This window comes from Brienomyrus brachyistius, unplaced genomic scaffold (genome assembly GCF_023856365.1).
Source record: "Brienomyrus brachyistius isolate T26 unplaced genomic scaffold, BBRACH_0.4 scaffold34, whole genome shotgun sequence".
NCBI lineage: Eukaryota > Metazoa > Chordata > Actinopteri > Osteoglossiformes > Mormyridae > Brienomyrus > Brienomyrus brachyistius.
The window spans coordinates 3,395,061-3,413,522 of record NW_026042309.1 but is presented as its reverse complement, the minus strand read 5'-3'; the positions used below and the strand labels follow the sequence as shown (position 1 = coordinate 3,413,522).

The following is an 18,462-nucleotide window of genomic DNA, read 5'->3' as shown; positions in this document are numbered from 1 at the left end:
CAGGTATCGGCCCAGTCACTAATTAAATCAAGATCCCGCTGTAGCTGCTGAGCCACTAATTCAGTATCTGCTACACCACCCACCTTGGTGTCATCTGCAAATTTCACCAGTTTACTGTATATATTGGTATCCATATCATTTATGTAAATTAGGAACAATAGTGGTCCTAAAATCGAACCCTGCGGAACCCCACTATGAACGCAAGCCCACTTTGACATTGTGCCTCTTATAACTACTCGCTGTTTCCTATCTGTTAATCAGTTATCAATCCAGGTCGCTACGGTACCTAAAATACCTGTCGCTTTGAGTTTAAGTAGGAGCCTCTTGTGGGCAACAACATCAAAAGCCTTTTGGAAATCTAAGTAGATGACATCATAGGCCTTCTTATCATCAACTTCCTGAGTAGCTTCCTCAAAAAACTCCAAGAGATTTGTTAAACAGGATCTACCTCTCCTAAATCCATGCTGGCTATCCCGCAAAATGTTATTAGAGTCCAGGTAATCTACCATTTTCTCTTTGATTATAGCCTCCATAACTTTACCAGTTATACAAGTTAGACTGATTGGCCGAATCATCAATTCGGGGTAAGGGGTACGTGTCTTTACGGGTAACATCATTCAATTTTTCGATAATCAACGCAAAACCGAAGGCCACCATCTCGCTTCCGTACCAGAACCACCGGCGCTGCCCAAGGGCTATTCGAGGGCTGAATGATGTTATTCTCCAGCATCTGCTTTAAGTGACCAGATACTTCCTCCTGCAAATGGAGGGGGACACGGCGGGGAGGCAACTTTACCGGCTTCGCCTCACCAGTATCAATGTTATACAACATCAGGCGAGTTCTCCCCAAATCTCCCTCTCCGGCACTAAATACAGACAAATTCTTCTGCAACGCGGTATAAATACCAGTCATATCGGATGAGGCAAACCCCTTCTGGTGCAATCAAAATATGTTACAAGCCTATCGACTGTCCAGGGCACAACAGAATCCTCCTCATCCTCACCCAGGTCTACATTCTCTGCTTTCCGACTCACCTCAATACCCGTATGCAAGGTACCTACCCTCATCCCCCCATCATTATATTACACTGGCTAGATGCCGAATCCAAAGGCTCCAACATACCCTCAAAAGCAGCCGCACCTGTATTCTCCACCTTACCAGCAATGATTGCCTCACTTCGAGGGGGGGGGGATTACAGTATCTTCTGGAACCATGACGACCCGAGGCTTGTCCACATCTGCTGGCACAAGGAGAGGTAATAATTGACCCATAACCCGACACTCCTTCCTACCAAAATCCAACACCACCCCATATTTACTTAGAAAGCTTTTCATCCCCTCTTCCATCTTAGACACCGTGGTACGAAGCGATTTTACCTCCTGCCTTAACTCCTCTACCACCCCCAACAACACCTCCATTTGTTCATCCCTTTCTAATTTATGCTCCACCACTCCCCTCACTTTAACGTCAGGTGGCAAAGAAGTCTGCTCCAAACTTCTCAGCAACTCCATTTCAGAAGCAAGTTCAATGACATCTTCCAGCGTATTAGGCTTGGCACTACACAGGCTAACCCGAAAATCACCGGTAGCAAAATGCGTAATAAATTGGTCTCTTGCCAACAGATCACAAATCCGATGATCAGCCGTGGGATAAGCCCTAGCGGCTAATCTCCGTAAGGCGTTACCAAATTCCCTTGCCGTCTCGCTATGCAGGCGGCGACGGGTGGTAAAACTAGCTCTATTCCAATCACTACTATCACCAGGTTCAAAACACCTTGCCATAGCCGCTTTTAACAACCCATAATTACTTTTAGCCTCACTCGGCATCCCACTATACATCTCTCTAGCACAGCCAGACAACAGCAAAGACATAAACTTAATTTTCAGAGACTCATCCCACCTGTTTACCTCAGGCGCCAGATAAAATTGTTCCGACCAGTCAGACCACTCACGCCCCACACCATTAAAAGTTTCCGGTATAAACATTGGGTGAGCAGGGGGGGCCACCGGGAGATTGAGAAAACACTCTCTACACGTATAACAGGACAATCAGCGCCCTCATAATTAGGAGATTGTACACTATCCTCCGCCTCCGATATGTTAAAGCTAATTCTAGGTTTCTAAACGGAAAAACCACAAAGGAAAGAAATGATCCCACCGCTGCCACCAGTCAGACCTACAGTGTGAGGTGTAGAGCTGGGTGGCGTTCGATGCCATTGGCTTTAGATAAACTGAACTGTCAGCGCTGTCACTCTAGCTTCACCATCCCTTGTGGAACTGGAGTGCTGACATTTCAGGGACTCCCCATGCCTGCATTCCCACCTGCCTCTCCCTCCTACTTATGCTGCCATTGCCATATCTGCCGGAGCTTGCACTTTGCACTTCATATTGCACTCACCTAACTGTTAGCACTGCCTATAGTCTCCCCTATACTTTGACTAATTGCACATTTTATTTCCCCAACTCCTCCTGGGGTGTGCTGCCTGGAGACCTCAATCTATCAAGATTTTCAGCACACCCTGCTACATGTGACATGTACCCATGACGTCCTTGCATCCAGCTCGCGTTCTGCCTGTGCCATCTTCCATGTATGACCCGCTGCCTAATTACTTCTGGTTGCCTAGCGATTGGAAGGAGAGTCGGCACGGGCTTGTCATCACCTCCCTGCTCCCCGGTTGTGCCTCAAATCCTATGATTTGGACAATGTGACTTGGCACTTAGCCATCTCTTCTATTCGACTCTCCCTGCCGGCCCCTGGAAGTTGGGCTCCCCCTTTGAGTCTGGTCCCTCCCAAGGTTTCTTCCTTCTAGAGAGTTTTTCCTTGCCACTGTCACCTATGTCTTACTCACTGGGGGCTTTGGGTGGGGATGCTGTAAAGCGCTTTGAGACAATGTATTGTTGGGATAACGCGTCATACAAAAATAAATTTGTTGTTTTTCTGTTTTAAAACCAAATGGGAAAACCGTAAAATCACCTTCTTTTGTTTCTTTTCTATGAGTAAATTCAGATCTAACAGATACCAGAGATGTAAGATACAGCCTAATGTGAACTTTATCTTAATCTTACAACATTAACAGTCCCAGTCATAAGCTTGGAAACACCCACCCTTAGAATGGTGTATTTTTGTAATATTTTCTACATTTTAGGATAAAATATGAAGCCTGATTTTTTGTTTTCTGCTTTTCGCTTTTTCCCCTTCTGACAGAAAAACCAAAAAACGCTGCTGTTGTTTAGTTTTCCTGATTTCGTTTTGGACTGGAAAACCCAAGGACAAACGATACATGGACTTTTTGCATTTGTTTGGCTTTAATGTGTTTGATATAAACCTAGAGTTGAGAACCTACAGATGTGTGTGTTTGTATGAGTAATCCATCCATCCATCCATCCATCCATTTTCCCGGAAGCAATGGGCACGAGGCAAGGAACAACCCAGGATGGGGGGCCAGCCTATCGCAGTGCACACTCACACACCATTCACTCACACATGCATTCCTACGGGCAATTTAGCAAGTCCAATTAGCCTCAGCATGTTTTTGGACTGTGGGGGGAACCGGAGTACCTGGAGGAAACCCCACAACGACATGGGGAGAACTCCACACACATGTGACCCAGGCAGAGACTCGAACCCGGGTCCCAGAGGTGTGAGGCAACAGTGCTAACCACTGCAGGACCATGTCGCCTGTTGTATGAGTAATATAATGTAAAAATTAAATTCTATTTTATGTCCAGTACAAAAGGCAAGCATATCATACAGGTAAAACACCCACATTTAAAAAATGTTTTCATGAAAGTCTGTAACAGTAGAGTGAAGGAACTGACCAGTGCCTGGGCTACTGATATATGGTATGATGATGACCATTGAATGTTTCTCAACTTTTTAACCCTAAAAAAACACACCACTTCCAGAGATGATGATATATATATTATTTATTTAAAATGTAATGTTTCCTGGGGGCTGGGGAGGACACCTGCAGGAGAGAGACAGATATTGATCATGTAAACATCCTTCAGCAGTGCAGTAGTCATACTTCACATTTTTTTTTTGGGGGGGATTGTTAGGGGGGGGGGCACATGCAGCCATGGTACCTAAGCTCTGCTCAAGTGAGATCTGTGTTACAGGGAAAGGTCCATAGACCTTGTTTATATGCTGCTGTTCCACAGACTTCCAGTAGGGGCTCCATGTGAGGAAAGAGCGAGGGCTATGCTCTCTCTCAAGTACACACAGAGTCACAGAGTAGGTCAAAGAAGCGAAAACAAAGTACCATACCTGAGTTGTTGTCACTGAACACGAAGTCCCGGTTTGCTCCAAACTACAGGTGAGAAAGGCCCTCCTCTAAACTGGCCTCTCTCATGCGGGACGGGGGCCGTAAGGTGGCGTGGACCTCAGGAGCAGCGTGCAGCAGTATGAGCAGCCATGCCTGTGCCAGCAGCACCACTGCCTGTACCCGGTTGTCCCATGTTGGGGACAGGCCAAGCGCCGCGTTGCCATACAGGCAGAAGGTGATCCAGGCCACCCACAGCAGGACTGAGGCCAGGCAGGTGATGAGCAGCCACGTGGTCCTGCACCTCCACCGAGGCTGCTGCCTCCACAGACTGCAGGCCGCCCCCACCAGTGCTGCCAGGAGCAGGACCAGCACATAAGTGGTGGCCAGTGTAAAGTCCAGCGGCTGGTAATCACAGGCTGGCTGGCATGTGGACATCGTGGCTAGAAGGATCCACTCCGGATCCAACACGGCCAAGGCCACCGCCAGCCCCATCAGTTGACCTGTGCTGGGGCTATGAGCACCTTGTCCCAACCGGCGCAGTCGCAGACCATGAAACACGAGGCATGTGTTGCAGATAGCAAGCAACACCCCCCTCAGGACACGCCGGGCGAAGCAGAGGCTCTCTTGCTGCTCAGCGATGTATCCCAGGCTGAGGCCACAGAGCCCAAATATGGCTGCGAGCAGCAGGAGTAGCGGCGCCACCCCGCTGCGCTCCTCAGCCTCTGTGATCTTCCGCAGGCGACACAGTACCACCAGGAGCAGGATCAGCGAGGCGAGGGCCGCCGCCGCTGCCGCCACCACCACCACCAAGCCCCACACCGCATCCAGCTCACACAAGGCCGTGTAGGGCCTTGTCAGGATGGAGCCGGATCCGCAAGGCGAAGCTTCGTCCCATGAAGAGCTGCCCCCCACCAGGGACAGGACGAGGAAGGTGAAGAGATTAATAGAGGGAGCCATCACTGGCAGGGAGAGAGAAAGGAATCATTTAATGGGTTGAAGAAGTATTAGTCCATTAAACGCAATGTAGCCTGCTGCTGTGCAGGACACATCACAGGCGACACGCTGAGCATGCTGACAGCTGAGCAATGGACTTCTACAGTGTGAGACTACATGCACTTTCTTAAAAAGCAGTAATCAATGCCATGTCAACCAGCTGAACAACTTCACAAGCAAATCGGCACATTATATAGGCCACCATCGTTATAAAAAATAATTATTATTTAAATTCAGGGGTCTCAAACAAATTACTGTATATGGCCAGCCGATATCAGAGAAAAATTAAAACCATGTAATGTCATTCCAGCGCAATTGACACCCGCCAGTCTGCACGTTTTGCGGTCGGTAGTTTAGCATATCACAGCGTTTTTTTTTAGTTTAAGACCTTTGATCTAAGTGAAGTATACATTTTGAAGGGGAGGCCTTACCTTCACTGTCAATGTCTTTCAGCTTCACTTGCTCTTACAACACGTACGATGCACTCACGAATCGTTTGTGTTTGCTTCTCCCTTATCAAACAGATTATTTATAAGCGGTGCATCATGACGTAGTACTGCATTTTTTACGTAATGGAACGCTAACGTTCTAAATAGGGTGGGGGCAGGGAGGGGGCATTAAGTGTCATCCTTTTTGTGTTTACTTTTGAAAAATTGAGATATAACCTTTAAAAAGCACGGATATAATGTAAGCTTTAAAAAGGAAACTTTTTAAAAAATAAATACGAATAAAAACGAGCAAATGCATTCAATCTCATTTCTTGTAGCTAGTGCTGGAAACTTTGGTGGACACCAATAACGATATATTTTTGTCCAGTAATATTACCAATACCTAATGTTTGTCCAAACCCATGCAGCGCTCTAAGAAACTCCAGCTTCTGCGATTCCCCCTGCAGACCGCTACGGCTGATACAAAGACAAATGCACAAAAGATGCTAGTAAGATACAGAGATTGGTCATTGGTTAATATTATATAAATACGCAATTAATAATATGACAAGTGGCAGTATTGCTACACGATTAAATAAACGACAAAAACAATAATAATGACTGATAAGTCATAACGCGTTTTTTTTCTTTGATGGTGATAACATGTACATGCAGTACACCGATACCGAAATAAGAGAATTAATGCTATTAGCAGAAAATTATTACTGGAGACATAATTGTTAGGACACCCTCGGCAGGGAAACGCGGACCCAGGAATGCGGAACAGCGCGATCTTTATTAGATCGAGCAGGTAACAGGCTTTCAATGGGCCAGGCAAGAAGAATGGTCGGGGACAGAAGGTAGATTCGGTAGCCGGGGAGATCCAGTCCAACAGGCAGGCACAGGACACGGAGACGAAGGGAAGGGGAGACGAGAGATCCTGGGGCTGGCAGGGAAGGCAGGACGGGAGGTTCAGGGACGAGGGCTGCTCTGGGAAAGGAAGGCAGGCAAGGTAAGGAACGAGGGAATGACACTGGACAAGCAAGCGCTCGATATAGAAATGAAACATTGGCAATACTTCGCAACCCCCGTTTCGTGTGCTGTCCCTTTGTAGTCTCCAGTATGCAGGCTTAATTGATGACATCCGCCGATATACGTGACAATAGTTATGTTTCTTCCTGTTTGCAATCAAAGTGTGAGCTTCGGGCGTGACGTTAAGCGGAATCCCAGACCGATTGTATAAAAACGCAACAGGCTTCATTTGAGACTGTATAGGCTTCTGAATTTTTCGTATAGGCTTAATTTGAGTCTGTTTTCAAAGTAAATTAAAAAAATATAGATAACTGATATGTTATCAGTTAATTTTTTCAAATATTCTCATTAAAGTGCTTCTGTTGAGAGGGCTTAAATTACGAAAATGTTAACATTGTTCAGTTATTTTTATGTCCAGTGTTGTGGAGTAGCTAACTAAAATAATCGACGCTACTAACTTTACTTCTTTCAGTAGCTTATCGGTAGAGCAAATACTTTTAAAACGCTGTAGCTTTTCCAGTAACTATTTTTTTCCTTTTTTTACAAATAGCGATATAGCAGCGACATCGTCAAAAATATTACAGGTCGTCGATCGCTGTCAAAAAATATATTTTCATTTCAACATTATTTTCCGCGTTTTTTAATTCATTTGGTTTTTGATGTAGTTAGCATCTCCCTAGCACGGCCACACAATAGCAAAGACATAAACTTAATTTTCAGAGAATCATCTCACCTGTTTACCTCAGCCGCCAGATCAAATTGTTCCGACCAGTCAGACCACTCACGCCCCACACCATTAAAAGTTTCCGGTATAAATATTGGGTGAGCAGGGGGGCCACCGGGAGATTGAGAAAACACTCTCTAGACGTAACAGGACAATCAGCGCCCTCATAATTAGGAGATTGTACACTATCCTCGGCCTCCGACATGTTAAAGCTAATTCTAGATTTCTAAACGGGAAAACCACAAAGGAAAGAAATGATCCTACCGCTGCCACCAGTGCAACTAACCTAAACTAGCGTCAGAGGCTGTGAAAGGAGAACAGATCACCACCAGACTGCAGCTAAAAGTACAAAGATACTTTTATTCAGTACAATTCATGCAGTGACCCATTGGGTCGGATCTGGATTCACAAAGAGTTCGGTCCCGCTTTCTCCCCGTAGCACACCACCCCTTTTTAAGCGTGTGTTAACCCACGCTACCACACAGTAAATCCCGCACCACACAACATCCCCATTAGGGCACGGCACACCAATAGCACTGCAATGCACAGTAATCCCCACACTTCGGGCACAGGCAAGCGTTACGGGACCAGAACCGCCTACTGTATATAGTCCTGTCCCGACCCTAAGCGGTTACACTGCGCATTTAAACCACACGTAACACACATACAATAAAGACATAGTTAAAACAGAACACCCCCTCCCCCCCAGGGATCAGGACCCTCCCCCGGGGAAGGAACAATCACACCGGTCCGTCACCTAGAACGTCCCACGGAAAGGGAATCCCACCCCCCCACCGCCAATCCGTCCCTATGAGGGTGCCGCTACTCCCATCTATCAACCACCCCATCTAAGCAGTGGTCATAGCCTCCTACCCCCACTGTCCTGACTGTCCTCGCCCTACCGCACCGGGAACTGTCCCTACCGCCCACTCTCTGGCTTCACCACCGGCAGCCCTAAACGGCATACGAGCGGCACCTCCCCCGGGACCCAACGCGTACGGTGCCTACCAGACCAAATCTCCCTAACGCGCCTCCCACTGCCTCTATTAACCCCAGATCCCTCACAACCCAGGTGTAGCCACTTAATTAACTATTACCTTCCACGCCCATCCCTCACCCTCCACATGCACACATATCATCATTACACAGTATTTGAGGGATGGAGGGATGAGAAGAGTGGGATAGAGGGAAATATAAGGAGAAGGAGGTTCCTCGGAGCTCCGAGATGTGTTTGGCTGTAATAAATCTGGAATATAGCTATATGACATAGTTTTTGATAACACCAGCATTTATTTTTTAGGTTTGTCGAGCTCCGTCAAAACAATTAGAACGAGTCCCTTATGTAACTGGAACCCCTCTCACATGTAAACACAGTGACACGCTACAGCGTTGGTTTGTTGTCTGAGGCTATGATACTGACCACAAACACATTCTCAAATTTCACTGCACCAATCACAGCATATGCAGGCAGAAAAATCATAGCAAACAACATTCAGCATTAGACTCTAAAACCGTCTGTAATGTCTGTGTTTATCCAGTGGAACATAAATTAAAATAAGCTTTCCTATTTCAGTTTCTTTCAGATGTTATAAAGTAGTAAATAAAGAATCATATTAATTAAACCATGTATTACTGACTATCAGACAACTTCAACAAGTTACCAAATGGATGCAAAATCAAAGATATTCATTTGCGCCTGGCACTAACCATGTACTCCTTCACAGTACTAAGCCATAGAAAGGGCCCCAATGAAACCCCTGCATTCCTGCATCGCAGATACTCTAATCTCAGCATTTATAAGATTATATTTGTACTACCTGCCAATTTTTATATTAGATGAGACTAAAAATTGAGAAATATCTATATGCAGAAGTAGTTTTTCCTGATAAGAAGGATAATATCAAGACTGTCAGCATTTACAAATCGAATTATGACATATCTGAGTAGCCCAGACTTTCCGGAAAATGGCTGACTAATGTACATACAGTGTAATAAACTTATAATCAAATGGATAGAAAAACGCTCAATAATGGACAGGATTCAAAGGGTAAATAAGGTGCATCATGTGGAAGAGAAGTTAGGTGGCGTTGGGGTGCATTGTGAGTTTCATCTGGTAGCTAGAAGGGAATAAACAGGGCTTTGGGGGGGGGGGGGGGGACTTCTCCAGGGGCTACATCGCTCTACCTTTTTTTAAAATGATTTATTAAAAAAAATCTTTTCTTCTTACACTATAATGGCAGGTTTAGGACTAATACAGTACAGTCATAACCAGTGTCAAGGATTCTATGCATCGCTACACAGAGACAAGTCCATATATTGAGCCCAAGGCTAAAATTGTGGTTTACTTACAAGTGCACTTTGCTGGGCAGTGGGGGTGTTTGTCCTTCTCTGCTCACATTTTCCCCTCTTATCCTGTCTTCTCCTCCACAGCCCTTCCTCCTTCTCTCTGTTGGTCCTATATTCCCTCCCCTCCAGTCATCTATGTTCTCTGTAGTCTCTCCTCTTCTCCCATTCTTCAGTTATACTCTCTTCTCCGCTCTCCCTGTATCCCTCCTGTCTTCTGGTCCTGTCGTCTCTTCTCCAGTCATCCCCTGCTTCTCAGTCATCTCTGCATCTTTTCTCTCATTTGTTTGCTTACTCTTTGATTGTTTGTGTTATTCGTTAACCCACCACCCCATGCTGGATGAGTCTTGATGTTTTTTGAAGTTTTTTTAAAGTTAGGCTTCTTCCTTTGTTTTTGTGCCATATCTTCTGCCCTCTTCTGGTTGCGGCAGTACATGACACGGATGGAAAAATAGGGTTTATTACAACTCACACATCAAAACCAAAAGGATCAGGATGGATCCAAAATAAACAGCAAATGACCAGGAATGAACTAAATGATGGAATAAACACAACTGGAGAACTATATACATACATACAGCTATAATGAACCATGAAACAACAGAAGCAGAACAGGCACTTAAATACACAGCTAACAAGACACAGTGCAGGACAGTGAGAATCATAACCAATAACAAGGACTGAGGGCAACCCAGGAACAGGTGTTACAGTTAAACAGCACTGGTGAAATCAAAGTGGCCTTTCAGCCACATGGTCAGCTCTGCATCGCCCTCTGCTGTTTGCATTAGAAGCTGCTTGAAATTCCCACTCTCCTTACCAACACCTCGAAAAGCCAGGCCTTGCCGTGCCAAGTACTTAACTCCAGAAGATTTTTCCTCACTTGCTGCTGCTCTTTCCAGCTCATCTGAAGGTTGAATATTAACAGGATTGATCTTCTGAATCCATGTCATCAGTGCTAATCTGTGGCACTGCCTGTCTTTATGTGCACTGAATTTCCCCAGTGCCTGTTCCAGTTTCACATGCCAGTCTTCACAAGAGCTGAATCTGTCTTTCATGCCAGTTTAGACATTTGTGTTACAAATTATTTTGCACAGTAGAAACAAAGAACCCCCCTTAAGAAGAGGGGGAGCTGTAATGGAGCCCAGTGTGATCTTTAAACCATTTCTCATGAATGCAGGGTCTCCTGTTTGATAGACGTGACATTTACATTTGGCTGATTTGGTGATGGTCCAAGCTCCTCCCCCCTCCTCCCTAATACACCTTCATCTTCACCTGCCTGTCTGCTCTCTCTCTCTCTCTCTGTCATTGACTCACACTCAGTCTCCCTGATTAAATGCTGTATCTGAAATACACACCACAGGCCAAACTTAGAAGCATATTAAACTAACATCAGGATCAGGCTGCTGTGACGTCATTATTCACTCTTAACCATCAATATTTGCTCCTTTTCTCACTCCCCTCCATGTCGCCTGCATTCTCTGCCGTCAGCAGCCTCTTGCTGTCTCTCCCTCTTCATCTTTACTCTCAGCACAGCAGAGTTTACATGAAAGCAGTTATCAGTAAACAAGTGGTGCTTCTTGGCATGATGCTCAGGAATGGATTTCTAAGGATTTGTTACCTGAATGGGAATGATTAATATATGAAGAATCTTTGACTCACATACTGTATACGTCTATCATCTGACTGGCACTAATTATCTCACTGTCTCTACTTATTTTTCTGCTTTTCTGTGGTTGCCCAAAAACTCACGATTGTCACACTTCCTCTTCAGGATTACAGACTTTCATGAAAACATTTTTTAAATGTGGGTGTTTTACCTGTGTGATATGCTTGCCTTTTGTACTTTATGAAGGACATAAAATAGAATTTAATTTTTACATTATATTACTCATACAACAGGAGGCATGGTCCTGCAGTGGTTAGCACTGTTGCCTCACACCTCTGGGACCTGGGTTCGAATCTCCGCCTGGGTCACATGTGTGTGGAGTTTGCATGTTCTCCCCATGTTGTCGTGGGGTTTCCTCCGGGTACTCCGGTTTGCTCCCACAGTCCAAAAATATGCTGAAGCTAATTGGACTTGCTAAATTGCCCATAGGTGTGCATGTGTAAGAGTGAATGGTGTGTGAGTGTGCCCTGCGATGGGCTGGCCCCACATCCTGGGTAGTTCCCTGCCTCGTGCCCATTGCTTCCGGGATAGGCTCCGGACCCCCCCGCGACCCAGTAGGATAAGTGGTTTGGAAAATGGATGGATAATAATAATAATAACAAATAATGATGATAATAATAATTGCACTGTGTCCAATGACTGCGAGTTACTGTAAACAGTAAAGTACACGTAACTGGACATGTCTGTATTATTTTGGTTTATACTTATTAATCCATAAATTCTAACTTTTGTACTTTAAATGGACAGAGTACAGTTATTATTATTAGGACAAGTATTGTGAGGGAACGCAAAACTATTGAGAGGAAACACAAAACAATTAAAAATATATTTTCTCACCCTGACATCTAAGGGACTCCATATACTGCAGATGATCTATAGAAAAAAATCACAAATACATCACTATCAACAAATATGTGGTTTTATTTAAATTATTGGGACTCAAAGGAAAATGGCTCTTCGCAATTTTCTTTTGAACCGTAATCATAGGCTAATTGATTAAACATAAGTATTGATTTATTTCCATGACAACATTGTATATAATACTTATTTTGTCACCCTGGTCTATTTCATTACATATAAGAGAAGGCACACAGAATAATAACCAAAGGGTGAAGAATTTGATTGTGATTTTATTTTGAAAGATCACTTTATTATGGAAGGCCATTTGGGACTTAACATCTACTTTGACGCCCATGTCAACACGTCAAACAAATTATGTCTTAACACGTATATTACTTACGTGTTAAGCCATTCGGACATCTTAACACGTCTTAAAACTGCATGTTAATGCGGCCAATTTGAACCTCTTAAGACGTTTGTACCTTTAATGCATCTATGCTATTGGTTGGCATAAACGTACACACCCCTTTTGACGTAAGGGCTATACGTATGCAGTACATGCCCTGTACATTGTAGTCATGTGGTCTCTACGTTCAGCCATGTGAGTCCTACGTTGTTATTACGTATAGGCAACGTATGTATTACGTGTCAAACGTGACTGTGATGTTGTTTTCGGCACAGTCCATTTGTTGGAGGGGTGAATCACGGGTTTATTTAAACTGGCAGAACAGTTATCTTTAAATCTTTACAAAGTATAACTGGCAGTTTTAACATTTAATGAAACTGGAGCAAAAATGGTAAATCTGGCTAATATTGATTTAATTGCACTGGTGTCTTTGTGGTGAACAGTGCAGATGAGCTAAACTTATCATTTTGATCACTTTCTGTTCTGCATTAACAGCAAAAACTATATATTCAGCAAAGAAACGTATGTAGTTATTCATTTATTTGTAATAAGGAGTTTATAGTGAACGGTCATAGCAACAGTATGAATGGCATCAATAATTTAGCTGCCTTATATTTTACCGGATGTACGTCGCATAGCCATTCTAGATATCTGAAATGACAATTGTGGATAGGAAGAATGTCACTGTGGATATCTGAAATGCTCTCTTTGACTAGGAAGAATTGAAGTAGAGATATCTGCAATACATATCCAGTCTAGCGATTAAATGTTAAAACGCCTTGCCATACTTTTGCATATATTGTTCCTGTGCTGCAGTATTAAACTATTTTAAAATGCAAAATAATTATTCTGTGACTGCATTGTTAATTTTTTTCCCACGTATTTTAAACAAATCTAATAAAAAACTGTAAAAACATGGAACAGATCAGGCACTGACAGTCAATCAGCCACCTGAGGTCATTATGTAGTGACCGAGGAACATTTTTCTCTTCTTGCAATGACTGTTTGCAAGGCTTCCCCATAAAACCGATAAAGTGGTAGCACCCAATTTTAAACATGTTAAGACGTTCAGATTGGCCGCGTTAACACGTAGTTTTAAGACGTGTTAAAACGTCCGAACGGCTTGACACGTAAATAATGTAAGTGTCAAGTACATCATTTGCTGACAATTACTTTGACAGCTGGGAGGACGACACAGAGTAGATGAATTGATCATATTGAGGGGTTGTGCCATTGCCTTTCTCTGTCCATGTCCTTGTGTTCTACACCACACCTTTGTTTCCTGTAAACCTGCGTTAGGCTCTTTCTGTACCTTTCCGACACAGAAACCTTTTCATAACATGAATTTATAATTGTCTTCTCACTTGAGTATGAATGATGCTTAGATATAATCTATATAATATAAATTTGATATATACTATATATGTGCACCCCACAGAAATCTCCACAATTGTAGAGGTACATATGGTCTCTATGCTTTTCCTAGAGAGCCCAGGCATAGAGAAGACACAAAATAATCAGTTTTCCACAGCATTTTCCTCCAAGCCTTCTCTAGTAAAACCAGAGACTATACCATCTCGCGTAGTCACTGGCTAGCATGCAAAGAGCCATTTCTGTGGTTTTTGTTCTCTTGCCCCATTCATCACAATCGCGGTGGATTAAAAGAAAAAGTCAAAAACAGTACTGTGTCATGCTATGTGTCTATGTGTAATAGGATTGCAGATTAGCTTAATGGACAGTCACCCCTGTTTAATTTTTTTACAGATTTTCTGAATGCTTAAACACTAAAAATGATTCTTATAAAACTATTAATAGTTATAGCAAAATTACTCACTGTTTTGCACTCAGTTTGCACTTTTGTAACACACAATTTGCAAATGTGTAAATACAATCCACTGCACAGCACTCTTTTTGCGGAACTGTAAACACAACTCACTGTTTTACACACAATTTCCAAATGATCAACACATTCCTAGTAAAACTATACACATTTATGGCTATTGTTTACACTATTTTGCCAATTGTCTGGCCACACTGGCACATGTGAAAACGGTTTTAGATAATTAGTTCACTTTGCAATCAGCATGAGAGCTATAAATAAGCCACAGGTACAGTAAGCTTTCAGTGTGGAGAACAATGGAGGGAGAAGGAAGACTGAGAAGAGTGAGAATTAGAGAAGGGTGAGGAAAAGGATGAAGACTAGGAGGTGAATTTAGAGGATGAGGAGGTGAAGAGGAAGGAGGAAGGGTAAGAAGAAATATAATAACTGATGTCATCAGAGCTACAACAGTGGATCATGTGATCAACCATGGAATGACCCTGAGGGAAGCTGGCCAATGGGTTCAGCCTGACCTGAGCCGCTACGCTGTAGCAGGCATCATAAGGACGGTTCCAAATGAGAATCGGTTAGTACAGTTACTTCACAGTACGTTTTGTAGTGGTACCATACTGTAATGAGAATCGGTTAGTACAGTTACTTCACAGTACGTTTTGTAGTGGTACAATACTGTAATGAGAATCGGTTAGTACAGTTACTTCACAGTACGTTTTGTAATAGTACTACACTCTAATGAGAAACACAACAATGCTGTACAGGTAAAAACTGAAATGGTTACTCTACAGACCTGCTAGACATCCAGAACCTGGGGGCAGAGGAAGAATGTTCACTGAAGAACGAGAGACCCATATAGTTAATATGGTGATCACAAATAATTCCATTAGGCTACGAGAAATATAGCAGCGTATAATAAAGGATGACACCATCTCCCAAAACATGAACAATGTGAGCATCTCTGCATTATCTCGTGTACTGGCATGCAACAGAATCAGGATGAAGCACATTTACAGAGTCCCTTTTGAAAGAAACAGTGAACGCGTTGGCATGGCAGGAACATTACTGGACACGGTGCCATAACCAATGTCCCAGGACAGCGTGGTGGTAACATAACTATGTGTGCAGCTATAAGTCAGAACGGTGCTGTTCACCATCATGCAACCCTGGGCCCATGTAACACTGCACACATTATTACATTCCTGGACAGTCTACATCATATGCTCACTAATGTTCACAGACCAGTTATGTCATCATATGGGACAATATTAGTTTCCATAGGACTGCTTTAGTTCGCAACTGGTTTACAGTCGCCCACTCTTCACTGTACTCAACCTCCCGCCTTACTCTCCATTCTTGAATCCGATTGAAGAATTCTTCTCTGCCTGGTGCTGGAAGGTCTATGATCGTCATCCCCATCAACGCATGGCTCTTTTACAGGCAATGGAGGAGGCATGCGAGGATATTGACCAGGCATCATGTCAGGCCAGGATAAGGCACTCCAGGAGAGTTTCCCCGGTGCCTTGGACTAGAAAGCATTGCATGTGATGTTGATGAAATTCTGTGGCCGGACGCAAAGAGACGAGAAGAATGATTTTTTTTCTCTCTCTCAGTGAAATTGTATGTTGTCTTATGTTTCTTTTGATGCATGTGAATAAACATTCATACTTGAAATTTGAATCTTGAATTGTGTTTACAGAACTATTTATGACAAAAGTATGACCTCAAATTGACATACCTCGTGCACAGAGAAAGCAAAAGCCAGATGTGTTTTCCATTCCTACCATCAGTGTGTAGTTAGTGCATTGTGTGCTTATTAAGATGATGTTTTGTGTTAACTGATTGGTACAAAAATAAAATTTTTCCAAAGGTTTGAAGAGTTAAGCAAGATTTATTAGCTTTTGCAAGAGACCTACAACATTTTGCTGATTTGGTGGTTTTTTTATTTGTGTGCAGTTTTTGCAAAATAGCCAGTAGTTACAAAAATGTGTTTAAGCCACCAGAAAAAAAACGTGTGTGCTTTGGTGCACATCCATCCATCCATCCATTTTCCAAACCGCTTATCCTACTGGGTCGTGGGTGGTCCGGAGCCTATCCCGGAAGCAATGGGCATGAGGCAGGGAACAACCCAGGATGGGGGGCCAGCCCATTGCAGGGCACACTCACACACCAGTGACTCTCACACACACACCTACGGGCAATTTAGCAACTGCAATTAGCCTCAGCATGTTTTTGGACTGTGGGGGGAAACCAGAGTACCCGGAGGAAACCTCACGACGACATGGGGAGAACATGCAAACTCCACACACGTGACCCAGGCAGAGACTCAAACCCTGGTCCCAGAGGTGTGAGGTAACAGTGCTAACCACTGCACCATCATGCCGCCCCCCATAAATTCATTTTTCCATTTTTATTTTCAATAATATTGATGTTAACTCAGCATCTTATTTTCAATGTTGAAAAAGTCACTTTATATCAAGGTTTCGCCACCATTAATTTTTCAATATTGAACATCTGACCAAAAATCAATTCAGTTTCAATGCTGATAATTTATCACTGAGCATAATTCAATGCATTTAACTATACTTCAACGCTGAAACAATAACATGATGCTATCTGGGCTATGAATAATTATTTCAATTGATATACAGATTCCAAGCCCATATAGGTGATACACAGGTACGTAATGGGCGTCTTATGTCTGAGGTAGCCAGCTACTGTGTTTGATAACCCACCATCATAATAATAGTTAATAAACATCCAGCATCATTGTTTCACAGGGAAGTACATTATTTATTGATAATTATAACCATAACCCTTACTTCTCAGCTTGACAAACATAAGGTGCGGCGCGTGAGCATGTGAACTGGTTGAAATGCAAGTGTCTCACAGTCAATGCATAAGACTTGAGAGCCCTGACTTTACTTATATAGCCCAGAACATGTTTATGATTCATAAATAAATCTGGCCAGCAAATCGGTCTTTCATTTTCCACAGAATAAAAAGAACGATAATGTTATCCCGCTGATAATTGCAGGCGCGTTTCACCCCCGGCACTGGCTGGAGACACAGGCAAAAGGCATACAATCTTATTGAGGTACAAAAATTATTCCATCTACTATGCACTTCTGCATAACTTCCATCATAGTGCCAGTTTTTGCGGTCAGCAAGTTTATTACTGTAAGCGCCTCCATAGTAGTGCCTCTGAGGAACTGAACCGGACTTCCGATGGTGTCTCTCACATGCACATCATACATATATATATATATATACACTCACTCTCTCCGGGTCTTTCACATGATATGTGGTCAGCCACTATATGGGAGGGATATTCAGGCATAAATTAAGGGCATATTTACAAGCCGCACTAGTGTACCTATGTAACCGGTCATTCCCTGCCTATACTCTGCATTGTGTTTTGGGGTGTTATCAGGTGTGTGTGGGGTGCAGGAGGAAGGGATATTACAGATGTCGTTGTCGTTCCCGGATTTTATTGAAACTGTTGGGAACAATAAGGAAAGGGGTAAACTTCATATGCTCTGGCCCTCTCGCTCTCTCTGCACAAAGTAAAACAATGTATATACTTATGTATAGACGTGTTTTCTATCCCCTGCTTATGATGAATAATAAATCAAATATAATATATAATATATGGGTCATAATTATACAATTGATTTACTAACTCGGGGGACCCTGCCACTAGATCCTCACCTCTTCCCGCGTGTGCAATACACCAAAGGGAAGAGGAAATGAGGTCGGGACCCTTATAAAGGGGAAAAGACAGAGGGAGGGGCGATGCAGGACAAAAGCATCATGGGAAAGTTTAAAGGATATTGTACCCATCAGGTTAGACAGAAGAAGGAAAACAGAATCTTGTATAATTATAAATTAAAAGTATAATAACAACCTGTTACACGTCACCTACACTTCAGAC

The 18,462-nt window shown here is 43.3% G+C and overlaps 2 protein-coding genes across 8 annotated transcripts in view; one reads left to right on the top strand and one right to left on the bottom strand.

The window, feature by feature from the left end:
• The window catches only part of LOC125721587 (NACHT, LRR and PYD domains-containing protein 12-like), a 340,829-nt gene that overhangs the window by 78,641 nt on the left and 243,726 nt on the right, over positions 1–18,462 (top strand). The gene's annotated exons all lie outside the window — the stretch shown is intronic.
• LOC125721599 (G-protein coupled receptor family C group 5 member B-like) lies at positions 3,910–7,788 on the bottom strand. Of its 3 annotated transcripts, XM_048997572.1 has the most exons (6): positions 7,452–7,788; positions 6,413–6,676; positions 6,090–6,163; positions 5,690–5,770; positions 4,268–5,224; positions 3,910–3,968 (listed from the first exon to the last, which is right to left on the bottom strand). In XM_048997572.1, the coding sequence occupies exon 5, from the start codon at positions 5,220–5,222 to the stop codon at positions 4,311–4,313; it is 912 nt and encodes a 303-aa protein (XP_048853529.1). In that variant the 5' UTR covers positions 5,223–5,224; positions 5,690–5,770; positions 6,090–6,163; positions 6,413–6,676; positions 7,452–7,788; the 3' UTR covers positions 3,910–3,968; positions 4,268–4,310. The 3 variants fall into 3 exon arrangements, with proteins under 3 accessions (XP_048853529.1, XP_048853530.1, XP_048853531.1); XM_048997573.1 differs by lacking the exon at positions 7,452–7,788 and having other exon boundaries at positions 6,413–6,714; XM_048997574.1 differs by lacking the exons at positions 6,090–6,163; positions 6,413–6,676; positions 7,452–7,788 and having other exon boundaries at positions 5,690–5,930.

What these genes read in the sequence shown, in the direction of transcription:
- LOC125721599 (XM_048997572.1), bottom strand. Translation starts at nt 5,222, where the DNA reads ATGGCTCCCTCTATTAATCTCTTCACCTTCCTCGTCCTGTCCCTGGTG.